At 32.5% G+C, this 13,674-nt stretch overlaps 2 protein-coding genes across 3 annotated transcripts; one reads left to right on the top strand and one right to left on the bottom strand.

Moving 5' to 3' along the window:
- Window positions 4,632-6,867, top strand: LOC109345723 (transcription factor bHLH13-like). 2 transcript variants are annotated; one of them, XM_019584900.1, is made up of 2 exons: window positions 4,632-5,948; window positions 5,982-6,867. In XM_019584900.1, the coding sequence occupies exons 1-2, from the start codon at window positions 4,876-4,878 to the stop codon at window positions 6,694-6,696; spliced, it is 1,788 nt and encodes a 595-aa protein (XP_019440445.1). In that variant the 5' UTR covers window positions 4,632-4,875; the 3' UTR covers window positions 6,697-6,867. The 2 variants fall into 2 exon arrangements, with proteins under 2 accessions (XP_019440445.1, XP_019440444.1); XM_019584899.1 differs by having other exon boundaries at window positions 4,632-6,867.
- LOC109345725 lies at window positions 9,201-12,900 on the bottom strand. Its single transcript, XM_019584903.1, has 4 exons — window positions 12,469-12,900; window positions 11,457-11,562; window positions 10,690-10,780; window positions 9,201-10,611 (listed from the first exon to the last, which is right to left on the bottom strand). Exons 1-4 carry the CDS (start codon window positions 12,802-12,804, stop codon window positions 9,744-9,746), a joined length of 1,401 nt encoding a protein of 466 aa, XP_019440448.1. The 5' UTR covers window positions 12,805-12,900; the 3' UTR covers window positions 9,201-9,743.

Genomic DNA, 13,674 nt, shown 5'->3' with positions numbered 1-13,674 from the left:
ATGGGTTACCTCAACCTTAATCTCTTATTTGTGAAATGGGTTAATTTGTTAATCTAAAAATTATATATCATTATAGTTAATTGAACTTAGTCCTCAATTATAAGACCAAGTTTAAGAAGAAGAAAAAATACCTTTGTTGAATTAATTAATGGTGAGGTCACAAGTTCACATGGGGAAGGGTTACACGAGATTAAGGTGTATGTTTCACCTTTTTTGTATTAATTTTAATGGGTGGGAGGGATGGGTTTGATTGATGTAATTAATATTTTTTGTATGAAAATGATATGAACACACATAAAGCCCCATTGTCCTATTCTAGCTTAATGTCATCTAATTGACCAATGACCAATTTGCTTTTGAGTATTTAAGATAGATAACTGAAAATGACCACCATTTTATGCATCCCATGAACCCTCTTATCACTTTTGCTATTTACATTTTCATTTCAATCATTTTAAGTTATGATTTTGAAATCCACACATACTATGTCACAATTAATATGGCTCACTATTATGATATAATCTATTTATAGTTTGGGTGTGGTTTATCTTGGGTTTTTATTTAAGTAATTAATATTATTTTTCTTTTATAAAAAATTAATATTTAATCTCAATGTTGTGATCGGTCAATACTTTCCAACCACTATGTATGAGGCTAATTATAAGATACATAAGATTATATTTACATGATTATCAATCATATTTGAAATACCCAGTTAGCTAAGGGAAATGATGACATCAACATGACATGGTCAAGTCAAAGAGAAATGATGACATCGACATGACATGATCAAGTCAACACTTGCTACATTGAAAAACCTTCATTCATACAAAGGTAAAGTCATGTCATATGAGCAGTGGACAAGTTTACATTATCATACGATAGAGTTAGTCCAAATCTATAACATTATCAGTATTAGGCTAAAAGGGCAAAGTCATGTCACTCTACCTTCTTTCACTCAATACATGTTCTTATAAATACTAAGTTTGGCGTCAAGATCTCTTTTTAGGTACTCACTCAAGGCAGTTCAATGCTGACAATTACTCAAGAAAGACAACTCAGGTTTTGACAATTGTCAAGACTGACAATTATCCAGATCCAACAAGGCAACTCAGATTCTTCAACTCATAGAACAAATAATGTATAAAATATTAGATTACCTAAACTCAAATTAATTAATTATCTATTTTTATATTAAAATGGTAATTTGAAGTTAACTACTCCCTTATTATCTTATATGTCTTTTTAGCTAGAATATTGTTTATATTTACTTGTTCAATTAAAAGTTAAAAAAAAAACATAAAATTAGTTATACCTTTATTGTCTGGGATAGATCTTTGTTTCTATTTACTTGTTAGGTTGCCAATATATTTAATGACAATTAATAATTAAAATAAAAAATAGGATAAATATATATATAACCTCACTTAATTGTCATGCTCTACCAAGAAAGCATTGATTTATTGATGTAACGACTTATTATATTTTTAAAAAGACTAAAAAGTTAAAAATTGATTATTATTTAAGTACTAAACCATCATTCAAGTACTCGAGGATTATTTAATATTTTTTAGAACTAGTGGGAGATTTTTTCTTTTAATTTTCAGGTATGGTTTTTTGCTAAATTAATATTGTATTATTATTATTGAATGCTTGACTCTTTTGTATTGCATAGCACCACAACCTAGATTGAGTATGAATAAGAAGCAAGAGAACCCACACCCATATATAAGTAAATTTTTAACACATTAGTTGGTCAATTCTTCTAAGTAATTTTTATTCCTCTACATTTATAACGTGTTAGGCACAAAAAAACATGTATATATTGTTTAAATATTAACGATATTTGTGTTCAACAAACTTTTTATTAATGATATACTTCTATTGTTGTTCCATTCAAACACCCATTGGTCGAAATACAGAATTTTCTTCATTAATGGAGAGATAAGTACTTCAAAAAATAAAGAGAAATATAATTTTCAATTACACATCTATTCATTTGTTTATAATAAAATTACATTTTTATCATTAAAAAAGAAAAACATGCATTTCCCTTGTTCTTCCCGAACATGTCTCTCCTCTTCCCAAGGTATACTTATAAGTTAGAAGGTCACTTCTGCACCCAAGTTAATAAGCAATATGTAATTTATTAATAAGATTTAGGACTTAATTTACCTCAACTCTCCACCTATTATTTTTTTTTATAGATGAAGAGTGTGACTAATTTGGGTTGTTATGTTGATACGACCAATGTAGCATGAAGATTGGCTTTGGGCCTAAGCTATTGGGCTAGCTCAGCCTATAGAAGAACAATTATCTTTTTTTTTAATGAAGAACAATTATACTAGAGCTTATTTTCTTTAGCCTATTTTTAGTAATGCCATTTTGCAAGGATGTGGGTAATTTTTTTCTTCACTGAAAATTAGTATCTCACAAGTTACTTTGAAGAGTGACATAAAATGAGATTTGGTTATATGAGAATTAGATAAATGAATTTGTAGGTTTTTATATATATGTGGTATATATGTTTATGCTTCAGTAAGAAAAGAGAAAACAAGAAAGAACTAAAGTATATGAACAATGTCTATGTAGAATGGGCAGAGAGAGCTCCTAACAGTAGAGAGTTCCAGATTTTGAAGTCTATATGATATTTCATATTAAGTTTAGATATGTAATTTACCAACATATTTTCTTCTCTATATATGTGTTGAAGTCAAACATCACAATCTTTTCTAAGTAAACCACATATGTTATGTTACACAGTAGCAATAGTGTCCAAGTGAATAAAAACATTTTTAGTAATAGTATGAATAGCTTCAAAGTAATCATTCTTCACTATAACTTGACAATGACCCAACTTCCAAGTCAACTCAGGACCATGTTCAACAGTCAGGAGTTCAGCTTGTATAGGAGTACCAACTCCGAAATTACCACTGAATCCAGATAATCAAATGTCATCATGATTGCAAATAGTACCGCCTCATTTACTTGTTTGATCATGCACATTACAACTACCATACACATTAAGCTTAACCCTTCCAGATTCAGGATGACACTAATAGACACACGACATGGTTTCATCACTCGACATATTATCAAAATTAGACCAATCCCCAAACTCATGGTGAAATTTCGGGAGAAATAAGATATGTCCCATATCATATTTTTGAAGACTGAATGGTTTCACCACCTCTAGGATCACCATTAGATGTCCGCTAAGAATAAACATACGTTAAGGAGCCTAGCATGAGTTGTCATCCAAGAAGTAAAGAATTGGTTCCTCCAAAATATTCGGGCACCGAAGAAGAGCTGATTTCCTATAGTATTTGAAGGTGTGAGATCTTCAACTAAAATGTTGCATCTTCCACATATAGGCGTGATTAACATTTTCCTCATGGAACGAAAATGGATAATAAGTGAAGAATTATGAGTAGATAAGCCCCCTTTATCTATTTAATAATCTAGTAAGGTGTGGCCCTTTATAATGAATAAATCCATTTTAAAATATGAAAAGATAGATAACAATTAAGTATTCTTTGTTGAGGTAGCCAAATAAGGCATAAATGCACTTCACGTGCTTCATCCACCACACAAAGGATCCAATGGGGTGAGAGAGTAAATGGTGCACGTGAGATGCGTGTGATATTTTGAAACATGTGGAGGAACAACTCTTTTCTCTTCCATTCAAACACACACGTTCCATCAAGCTAAATTCTTCAATAATCTTAATCCAATCATACCATTTTACAACACACTTAAAATATATATACTTCTATACTTCTATTTTAGAGAGGGAATCATTTGTCTATGTTTCATTGTATTCCAGATCAATTGAAAGTTATCCCCTACTTAAAAATAAAAATAAAAAATAACATTTTTATATTATTATTTTTGGTATTATAAAAGATATTCTTTCACTTTTTTGGATAAGGAACTAATCTCTTTCAGGATTTATAACTAACCCTCATAATTGCTCCTGATCCAGTGTGTCCTTACACTACTAAATCAATGTTTTGTTAATCATTTTTATACTATTTAATGTAATATAATTGGTTTGAGACATTGAAACAAGAAATTTTAGGAACAAAGATGGTAGTTCAATTATTAGGGCCTCCATGAGTTATGATGTTTTAATAAAGTTTGAAGAAACTAATTGCTCTTTATATGTACCACATTAGACATTAACAATGTTTTTGGTTTCCTAGGAATCTTTTTTGTTTAACTTTCAACGTCATGATTCCATAAAATAATGGTTCTTTATTATTATTTATTAACCAAGGTTGATTAATTAAGGTGTATGAATTGCAAACCACACATAGTCAAATATACTTTTACTTTAATTTTGGTCATCACACTTGTCGTTTATCGTTCAATAGGAACATATCACATGAATCACATGAATATTATAATGTTTAAATAAAAACTTTAATCTAATAATACAAAAATACTAAACTCATAATATAATCCCTCATCAATTAAAACTAGAAAAATAAAATAAAAACAAATTAGTATATAGTGTTTCGTGCATGCTTTATTTTTGTCAGTATTTACTTACAAGTTAGAGAGGCTCTATAGCACAGTGTTCATTTTCTATTTCTTCTTTGTTCCCTTCACTTTTCACACATATTCTCACCCTTCACTTTCTTCACAACACCTTTGCTTCATTGCACTCTCACTTTTCTTCACATCTCCATTTTTTCAACCTTAAACTATGTCATATCTGATGTCATGTTTTTTTTCTTCTTTGTAACTGAAATTTGTTAGATCTGAGGTTGTCATAAAAGGAGATGAAAAAATTGATTTTTTCGATAAAGGGGTTTCAAATTTGAGATTTTTATAAAGTGGGTTGGTTTTATTTTTTGAGAATAGATAAAAATGAAGATGTTATGGAGTGAAAACGAAAAAGCCATGGTTGCTAGTGTTCTAGGACCAAAAGCTTTGAATTTTTTGATTTCAAATTCATTGCCCAATGAGATTATCTTAATGGCTATTGGTAGTGATGAGAGTCTTCAGAACAAGCTTTCTGATATTGTTGAGAGACCCAATGTTTCAAATTTCAGCTGGAACTATGCAATTTTCTGGCAACTTTCTCAGTCAAAATCTGGTGATTGGGTTCTTGGTTGGGGTGATGGGTGTTGTAGGGAACCAAATGAAGTAGAAGAACACATTGTAAGAAGGGTTCTAAGGCCTTGTTTGGATGATGCTGATGATTTGAATATGCAACAAAGTTTGAGGAAAAAGGTGCTTCAGAAGCTTCACACAACTTTTGGTGGTTCAGATGAAGAGAACTATGTTATTGGTCTTGACCATGTTACTGACACAGAGATGTTCTTTCTTGCTTCAATGTACTTTTCTTTCCCTAAGGGAAGTGGTGGACCAGGTAAGTGTTTTGAATCTGGGAAGCATGTGTGGCTCTTGGATGCATTGAATGATAATGATTCAGATTACTATGTGAGATCTTACTTGGCTAATTCTGCTGGATTTCGAACCATTGTTTTAGTGCCTACTGATTTTGGAGTTGTGGAGTTAGGTTCAGTGAGATTGTTGCCTGAGAACTTTGAATTGTTAGAAGCCATAAAAACTGTGTTTTCGTCGTTATATTCATACCCTAAGGTTAATGTTAAGCCAATTTCACCTTTACCATTGACTGTTGTTACTGAAAAGAGAGATGAGAAAAATGATGTATTTCATGGTTTTCCAATTGGAGGTAATAAGAATAAGGTAGATGGAGTCTCGAAAGTTTTTGTGGACCCTTGTCCTGGTCGCACTCAATTTAGGGAGAAACTTGCTATTCGGAAAGTGGAGGAGAGGCCATGGGGAGACTGCGGTTACCCCGATGGGAGTGCTAGTAAGTTCCTTAATGCTGCTCATAGAAATGGTCTGCATGGATCAAGTTGGGCAGGGAATCAAGGTATGATGAGGCAGCCTAGTCCGGCCGAAGTTTTCGCTAATAGAAGCAATGTCACGGTAGCTGAGGCAGGTAATGGCGTGAGACAGGATTTTAGGCTTAACAACTATCAACCTCAAAGGCAAATGCAAATTGATTTCTCCGGAGCTACTTCGAGGCCTTTAGTGAGATCAGTTGTTAGTGAATTAGAATTATCTGATGCTGAGGCCTCTTTCAAGGAGGAGAAACCGGGCGTAATCGATGAAAGGAGGCCGAAGAAACGTGGCAGGAAGCCTGTGAATGGAAGGGATGAACCACTCAATCATGTGGAGGCAGAGAGGCAAAGGCGCGAGAAGCTGAACCAACGTTTCTATGCATTACGGTCTGTTGTTCCTAATATATCCAAGATGGACAAGGCATCGTTGTTAGGTGATGCCATTGCTTACATTAATGAGCTTCAGGCAAAACTCAAGATGTTGGAGCTTGAGAAAGAGAAATTTGGCAGCACTAAAAGGGATGAATATAAATCGGAAAATCATCAGAGTCGAGCTCCCGATGTGGATATTCAAGCTTCTCAAGACAAGGTAACTGTAAGGATGAGTTGCCCTCTTGACACTCATCCTGTTTCAAAAGTAATCCAAGCATTCAATAATGCTGAAATAAGTGTAGTAGAGTCGAAACTCGCCGCAGTGAACGATACCATCTTCCATGCATTTGTAATTAAATCGAAAGGGTCTGTACAGATTACAAAGGACAAGTTGATTGCAGCATTTTCCCAAGAATCCAACAACTCCTTAGAATTAGCATAATCCATAGACACAATACATAGAGAAGAAAACCAACTTAAAGAGCTTCCTCAGAAATTTTATTACTGTGGAGGCTATCAACAAAAACAGTGGGAACTATAGAGTAATCAAATATTTAGTTAATTATCTGGTGCTTTTGTCACTTATGTTCTTTTCCTTTCAAATGAGAGGGAATCTTGATGCACATGAAAAGGAAGAAAAGTATAAAGTATTGGTAATGTTCTTTAAATTGTAGTCTTTCTACACTGTTCCTTTGTTATTACCTTATTTCTATAATGGATTTGAAGTATCTCCAATTCATGCACAAAACAACCTTAGGCTAAAAAGCTGCGTATAAATTCCAAAAATCAAATAAGATATATAGCTAGACTATTTTTTTCTACATACAAAGGAGAAAGAAGAATTATTGTTCTTATGTAATAATATTAAAGATGTTAACGAGAAATGTAATAATAAACCAAAACATAAGTACTCCTACTTCATACACTTCCTTATCCTTAATCATAAATCACGTTTACTATAGAGATTAATTGGACAATGCTTTTGTTGTTATGTGAAGCATGAAACATGTTCTTAAAACTTTCCATGTTATGTCTAATCCAATGAGATACATGTTTGATTTTCCTTAAGCAATGTTTTGCATTCGAGTATGTGAATGGAAAAAATACCCACTAAAAGAGTTACTCCCACATACAGTCGATGTCCCCGGCTCGGACATGATTGTCTATAATATGAAAATACATGTGGGAAACCAATTTTTTTTGCATAAATATTCTCATTATAGATATTGGATGACATGATAATAACATTATTTCTAACTAATATATGTAGGACTCAAGTAAATCTTAAAAACTATGTCATGAGACTATCATGGCCTAACTTCAACATATGTAGGTGTGGAGTCAAAGTTTAGTTATTTGGTTTAAAATGTTTTGTATACAAATTTGTAATGATTATTATAATTAAAACTTATTAAATATTGATTTTTTGGCATAAAAATTATAAAGAAATAGTGGTGAGGAGAAGGACATGGGCTGAAACGTGCATGAAGAATAATAAAGGTAATTGAAATGTGACAAAAAACAATCTCCCTAAAGCACAACATTGAACATGGTTCTTTAGGATTTTTAACTTCACATGTCCATAACTCATTCCCACCCATAATTTTGATATGTTTAAAGCATCATATGTCTTTGCCTTTTGGAGATAATGAAGGATTCATTCAAAGAATGAGATGTGGGGTTTGTTTCTCTAATAAAACACAACTACCAAACATGCCATGTGTTGTGGTGGTCACTAATACTAGTCAATCTCAATATAAGTGTATATATAATGTATCCCTTATTTTTGTGGGATGGTGCGTGCATGTGAACATTGATGCCAAAAAGTAAATTGTGCTATGTATCTAAAAGATGAGAAAGAGATGTATATATTGATAATATAAGAGTTTTTATTTTATTATTTTATCATTCATATTTAATTATCATTAATTCTTAAATAAAAGTGATACAAATGAATAATGTATTGACTGTATATAAATTTTTACAATAACAATACAAAAATATTAGTTGATTAAACAATAAGTTATATATATGAAGTATGAGGATCCTATTCAATCTTTGAAAATATATTTCCATCATTTCTCATTCTTTTCTCTCATACTATTGGTAAGACTTTCTATGAATATATATAAAAATAAGGTTTTGCAAATAGAGGTAATTTTTTTTAGTTAGATACATATTAGCATTGTGTATCATAAAGTTGGACAAAAAATATTCTTAATGTTTTTTTTCCTACATTTCAGTGTACCATATTCTTTTTTTTTTTTGTTTTTTTTTCTGATTTACAAAAAAAATATACATCTTTAGTAAGCTTAGGTGAATGTTGAAGGGCAATGCATTATGCATCCACTAGCATTAGCTTGGACTCCCTCTCTAATGGTTATAAATTGGTGATGGCATTATTGGGCAACCTAATAATTTTATGAGAAAAAGATAATGTATGACTTTTATACACTATTACTGCATCATCTACCAATGATATTTAATTATGATTGATTTTTTAATAAATGTAATCAAAATGAATGGTGAATGATTGAGTACATCTATATAAATTTTTACACGGTTAGTGTATGGATTTTACACTCTAATGTCATTATAGCTTTGCTCCTTGAAATTTATTTCTATACATTTATTTCAGTTACAAAGCAAACCAATCAAATTGTAGGACTTGTCTAATGCAAATAATGACCATAGCCAATATTAACAAAGAAAACAGAATTCTATGTCAACTCAAGCAGCACTTGTTACAAACCAAATCATACTCTATTGTAGAAATGTGAGTATGAGTGCTTATTTCTCTAAAGTTTAAAATGCAGAAAGGATAAACTAATTATAAACCAAATATGAAACTAATATTAAGAATTACATTATAGGATGGGTCTAGGCTTTTGTTTCTATACATTATTTGCTCAATTACAAACCAATGAAATGAAAGTGCATAAAATGTCTAAACCAATTAGCATAGCTAATATTAACAGAAAAAACAGAGCTCTGCATATTCTTTTCTGTTACAATTATGTGCTTCAAAATAGAAATCATTGAAGACACAGTTTAACAGATATTGAAGATAGAAAACTTTGCTCCCTAAAAGCCAATAGTCAAACAGTGAGTTTGGCATTTGCAAAGGATATTGTGAGAGTTGTGCCAACCCTAGCAAAGATTGAGAGTGATGATCTTAGCAGGTGAATATCTTTTGCTCCGATCATTTCGTTTCATTCGTGAAGCATGCGATATTTCCCATGTGCTCATTTAATTTGCCGGAGTTTGGAATTAGAAATTCTTTGTATAACAAAAAAAAGATCATACCCTGCCTATTTGGAAGGGAAAGGTCTAAGTGAAAAACCTACCCTAAAGAATATTTCACTACCAAAACCCTTTCACTATTTTACATTCTGTCCCCTGAAGAATAATAAGATCTTCAGAACACAATGGATATGAATACAATTAGTTACTCAGTAACAAGTTCTCTTATGCTTTTCTTTCATTAGCTTACTTTCTTCCCCAGCAATTTCTAGAAAGATGCCCTTTCTTGCCACAGATATCACAGGCTATGCTCTTAGCATTATTAGCTTCTGACTTATTCAAATACTTACCTGGTGGCTGCTTATTCTCGGTTCGTCTTGGTTCGAATTTATTGGCTCGGTGAAATCCAGTACGATTAGAAGGGTCACCTGATCGTTTAACTCCATTGCGGGATTCTTCCTCTATCCTTACACGTTCCATTAACTTCCAGAAGGGTAGATGCTCCTCTCGCATTAGCTTGATGCAAAAATTCTTCCAGGATAATGGAAGCTTTGAGATGATGACACTTACATGAAAGTTCTCGTCGATAGACATTTCTGCAGCACCAAGAGAGTCTGCAATGCAATTAAGTTCTTGAATTTGCTCAGTAATTGCTTTCTCCTCAACTATCTGAAACTCGATATATGTTTTCACTAGAGATCTCTTTGTTCCGAACTTCTCAAACATATAAACCTGTTTTAATTCTTCCCATAACTCCTTAGCACTCATTCTTCTGTTAGCATACTGATTGAAAAGAGGATCAGATAAATGGTTCAAGATATTGCGCTGACACAGTAAATCATCATTTACCCGTCTCTTTTCTGCAGCTTTGGCTTCAGCACTTGAATTTTCTGCTAATGTAGAACTAGGGCATGGTTCGGTAAGCACATATTCAATCTTCAACTGTTTCAAGAGTAATTCCATCTGCTCAGCCCAGAATTGATAATTCTTCCCATCGAAACGGATGACCTCAATAGGGACAAGCTCAAGAGGAGCAACATCAACAGCTGAATTTAACACATCTCCATTTTGCTTACCATGAAGGTCATTTCTGCATTGTGTTGATTGCATCTTCCTGGTTAAGACCAATCACTGAAGTCAGAACTTTTGTTCAAGTTACCAAAGAGCTCATACATCAACATTGAATACTCACCCCATCTTTCTTTCCATCTTTGCGATAGCTTCCTCAATAGCAGGTACGCTCTTCTTGAAGGCTGACCATTGTTCAGTAGATAAACTTATCCCTAAAATCAGCAGAAGAGACAAAGGATGAGTTCAGTTTCAGAAACCACATCTATACGAAGAGACATATTCCATCTCAGAAGTAATGATCCTAAAGTTAATCAGGAGCCTCAAACACTCCAACTAATGCATATATGAAATAACCAACTACAGAGATTTTCATGTGATGATGAGACTGCCTTACCATAAACTAATAAACACGGCCAACAACCAAAAAAACATAGTTATATATGACTCAGACCCTGAAAATGCATATTTATGAGTGTCAGGGGAATACAACAACAACAACCAAGCCTTTTAACCCCGCTAGGTGGGATCGGCTACATGATGTCATATTGCTCTATCATAAATCATGGTCAGTAACAATGATCTCTAAAGTCTAAGTCTTTCTTAATCGTTTCACCTAAAGTTTTTCTTAGACTCTCTCTTCCTCTGGGAATTGGACTAAGCTCCATTTGATCTACTCTCCTTATGGAGGCTTCTACATGCCTCCTCCACACGTGTCAAGGGAATATTGACATATTTTAATAATGGCCGAGGGTAGTATTTGAGAGTAAATTTAGAGTATGACAGAACACTACACCAAAGCAGGGAATGATGCAACCAAGCGAATTCGTGAGAGAAAATAAAGCATTTCAAAATTAAGAGTATAAAACTATGCATAAAGTAATCACTCACCTTTAGGACCAGGAAGTTGTTTTCCATCTCTACAATAAAACTCTCTTATTGAAACCAATGTTGACCCTTTAAAATTTCCAACGGACACATTCCTCCTGTTTGACAACTAAGATCAAACAAACAAAATCTAGTAAGACCAATGACTAGCAAAGGAATACATAACATTTGAAAATTTAACAATATCACCAACTACAGTAGTTTACAAACTGGAGTTGTTCTTCTCTACATCAATTTTGTGAAACATTACACAGGCTTGTATTATAGTCCAAATAATACATTTGCTACATTCTAATATGGCTTGTATTTGCTACATTCTAATATGGCAGTGAGGTAAATAAAAAAAATGAATCTAAATACTACAAATAATAAGTTAAAGCCTTCTTTTTTTCATTTTCTACAAATAAATCTTAATAAAAGGCTATACCAATTTGCAGTATTAGCAATCTCCTCTAACCCTATACTTGCTGTTGACTCATTGTCATTTGATATGCGGTTCTCTTGGTATGGGTATGGATATGTATATTATTACCATTAACTATTAATTATAAATAACTAATAATATATTTTAAAATATTTTATTTTAATTTTCTTTCATCTAATTCCATGATGCTGATAAGTAGGGTTTCTATAGCTCCCGCACAGCCATTTCTATCATTGTTTCTTCAAAGGAGAAACATCCAAAATAAGATTCTTTCTCGTTTGTCATAAAATTATTCATCTAGTGCATATCACCAATTACTCTTCATTTCTTCGTTTTTTTTCTTGAACTTAAACTGTAGTTGAAAACCAGGTCCGTTCCTTATAAGGAACAAACTCGCAAAAGAACCATGAATTGGTGCGCGAGAACCATCTCACGATTAGAATTGGAGCACAAGGTCTTATGACATAGATAAGAAAGTAAAAACCCAAAAAAGACTAACGAGCATTCAGATAAATTCTAGCATAAGTTGAAGCATATGAATATGAATGTGAGTAGTAATTGTTGTAATATTAGGGATTCAATTGAATTGACCTGGCAAACAATGCGTTCTAATTTCTCCTCCTCCTTCTTGATCTTCTTCATCTTCAACTCCACCATCTCTGAGGAATCTTGTACAACAATCGAATTCTCCTTAATCTCATTCGATTCCGGTACCACCGTGTTGTTCTTCATTCCCTCCGCAACAGAAACGAGATAAGACTCAATAACGGTTCGAACGAGTTGCTTCCGTTCGGGTAGAGAGAGATCAATACCGAGTCGGTGAGAAGCAGCAACTCGGATGGTGAACTCAGTTGTATCTTCCATATTGGATTGCTTCACTATCTCCAAAACCGTTGTTTCAATTTTTGAACGAAGTTCTTCTTCCATTGTTTCACAAAACAGAAAAAATGAAAACCTAGTTTGTTATGTGATACTACTACTACTACAAGAGTGTGTATGAAATTTGGGGGGAAACTGAAATTTCGGATATGCCGTCACATAAATCGAACTCTCGAAAAAATTTATGAGGATATACCAATTTAGTGAATACCTCACTAGATAACGTCTTTGTTGTTAATTAAGACCATTCATTAATCGTAATGTTATGAATAATAAAGAATTAATTTATTTTAGAATATATGATTATCATTCCGACCAAGTCTTACTTGATTATGCATCATTATATTATTATATCAATATCTAGGTATACTTTTTGTATAACTATGTAAAAAAATATTTAATTTAAACTAAAACGAGTTATTGCATGTATTAGAGTTTATTCGTTTACAAAATTTATTATTATTTATTAATTATATATTTGGGTGTTTACATAACAAATATTTTGAAAGTTATTTCTAATAGATGCATTTACATGGATTAAGTACTAATTAGAAATTGTTCTTTCCTATCTCTCCTTGCATTAGAAGAAACATTATTCTCCCCATTTCTCTATCTTCATAAAATAGTTTTTGACTTACTACAATCCAATCTCATTGCATAAAAGCTTGCAAGTTAATCTTTTTTTATTATTAAGAATGACATCTAAATGTTAAGATCATAAAATTGCATACTTAATAATTCTCCCTTAAGGACCAAGGCGGGTGTTCCTTATCTGATTTGGTCTTGTAGTCCAAATAATACTGTACCATGATGTATCTGGAATAGTAGTTATTAGTGAAACAAAAATACTTGTACAAACCATCAAAGTAATTCCATTTCCAACCGTCCAAAGAGGAAGGGTTGAGCCTATATAGCATG

The sequence above is a fragment of the Lupinus angustifolius genome, chromosome LG04, assembly GCF_001865875.1.
Source record: "Lupinus angustifolius cultivar Tanjil chromosome LG04, LupAngTanjil_v1.0, whole genome shotgun sequence".
NCBI classification, from domain to species: Eukaryota; Viridiplantae; Streptophyta; class Magnoliopsida; order Fabales; family Fabaceae; genus Lupinus; species Lupinus angustifolius.
Note: the sequence above shows the minus strand (reverse complement) of the source record. Positions and strands in the feature narration are given on the sequence as shown.

Excerpts from the sequence above, each read along its gene's own strand:
- LOC109345723 (XM_019584899.1), top strand. The coding sequence starts at position 4,876 with ATGAAGATGTTATGGAGTGAAAACGAAAAAGCCATGGTTGCTAGTGTT.
- LOC109345725 (XM_019584903.1), bottom strand. The coding sequence starts at position 12,804 with ATGGAAGAAGAACTTCGTTCAAAAATTGAAACAACGGTTTTGGAGATA. Across the intron at positions 10,781-11,456 it reads ACAACTTCCTGGTCCTAAAG|GGATAAGTTTATCTACTGAA; the intron begins GTGAGTGATTAC and ends TGCTGATTTTAG. Across the intron at positions 10,612-10,689 it reads AAGATGGAAAGAAAGATGGG|GAAGATGCAATCAACACAAT; the intron begins GTGAGTATTCAA and ends GGTCTTAACCAG.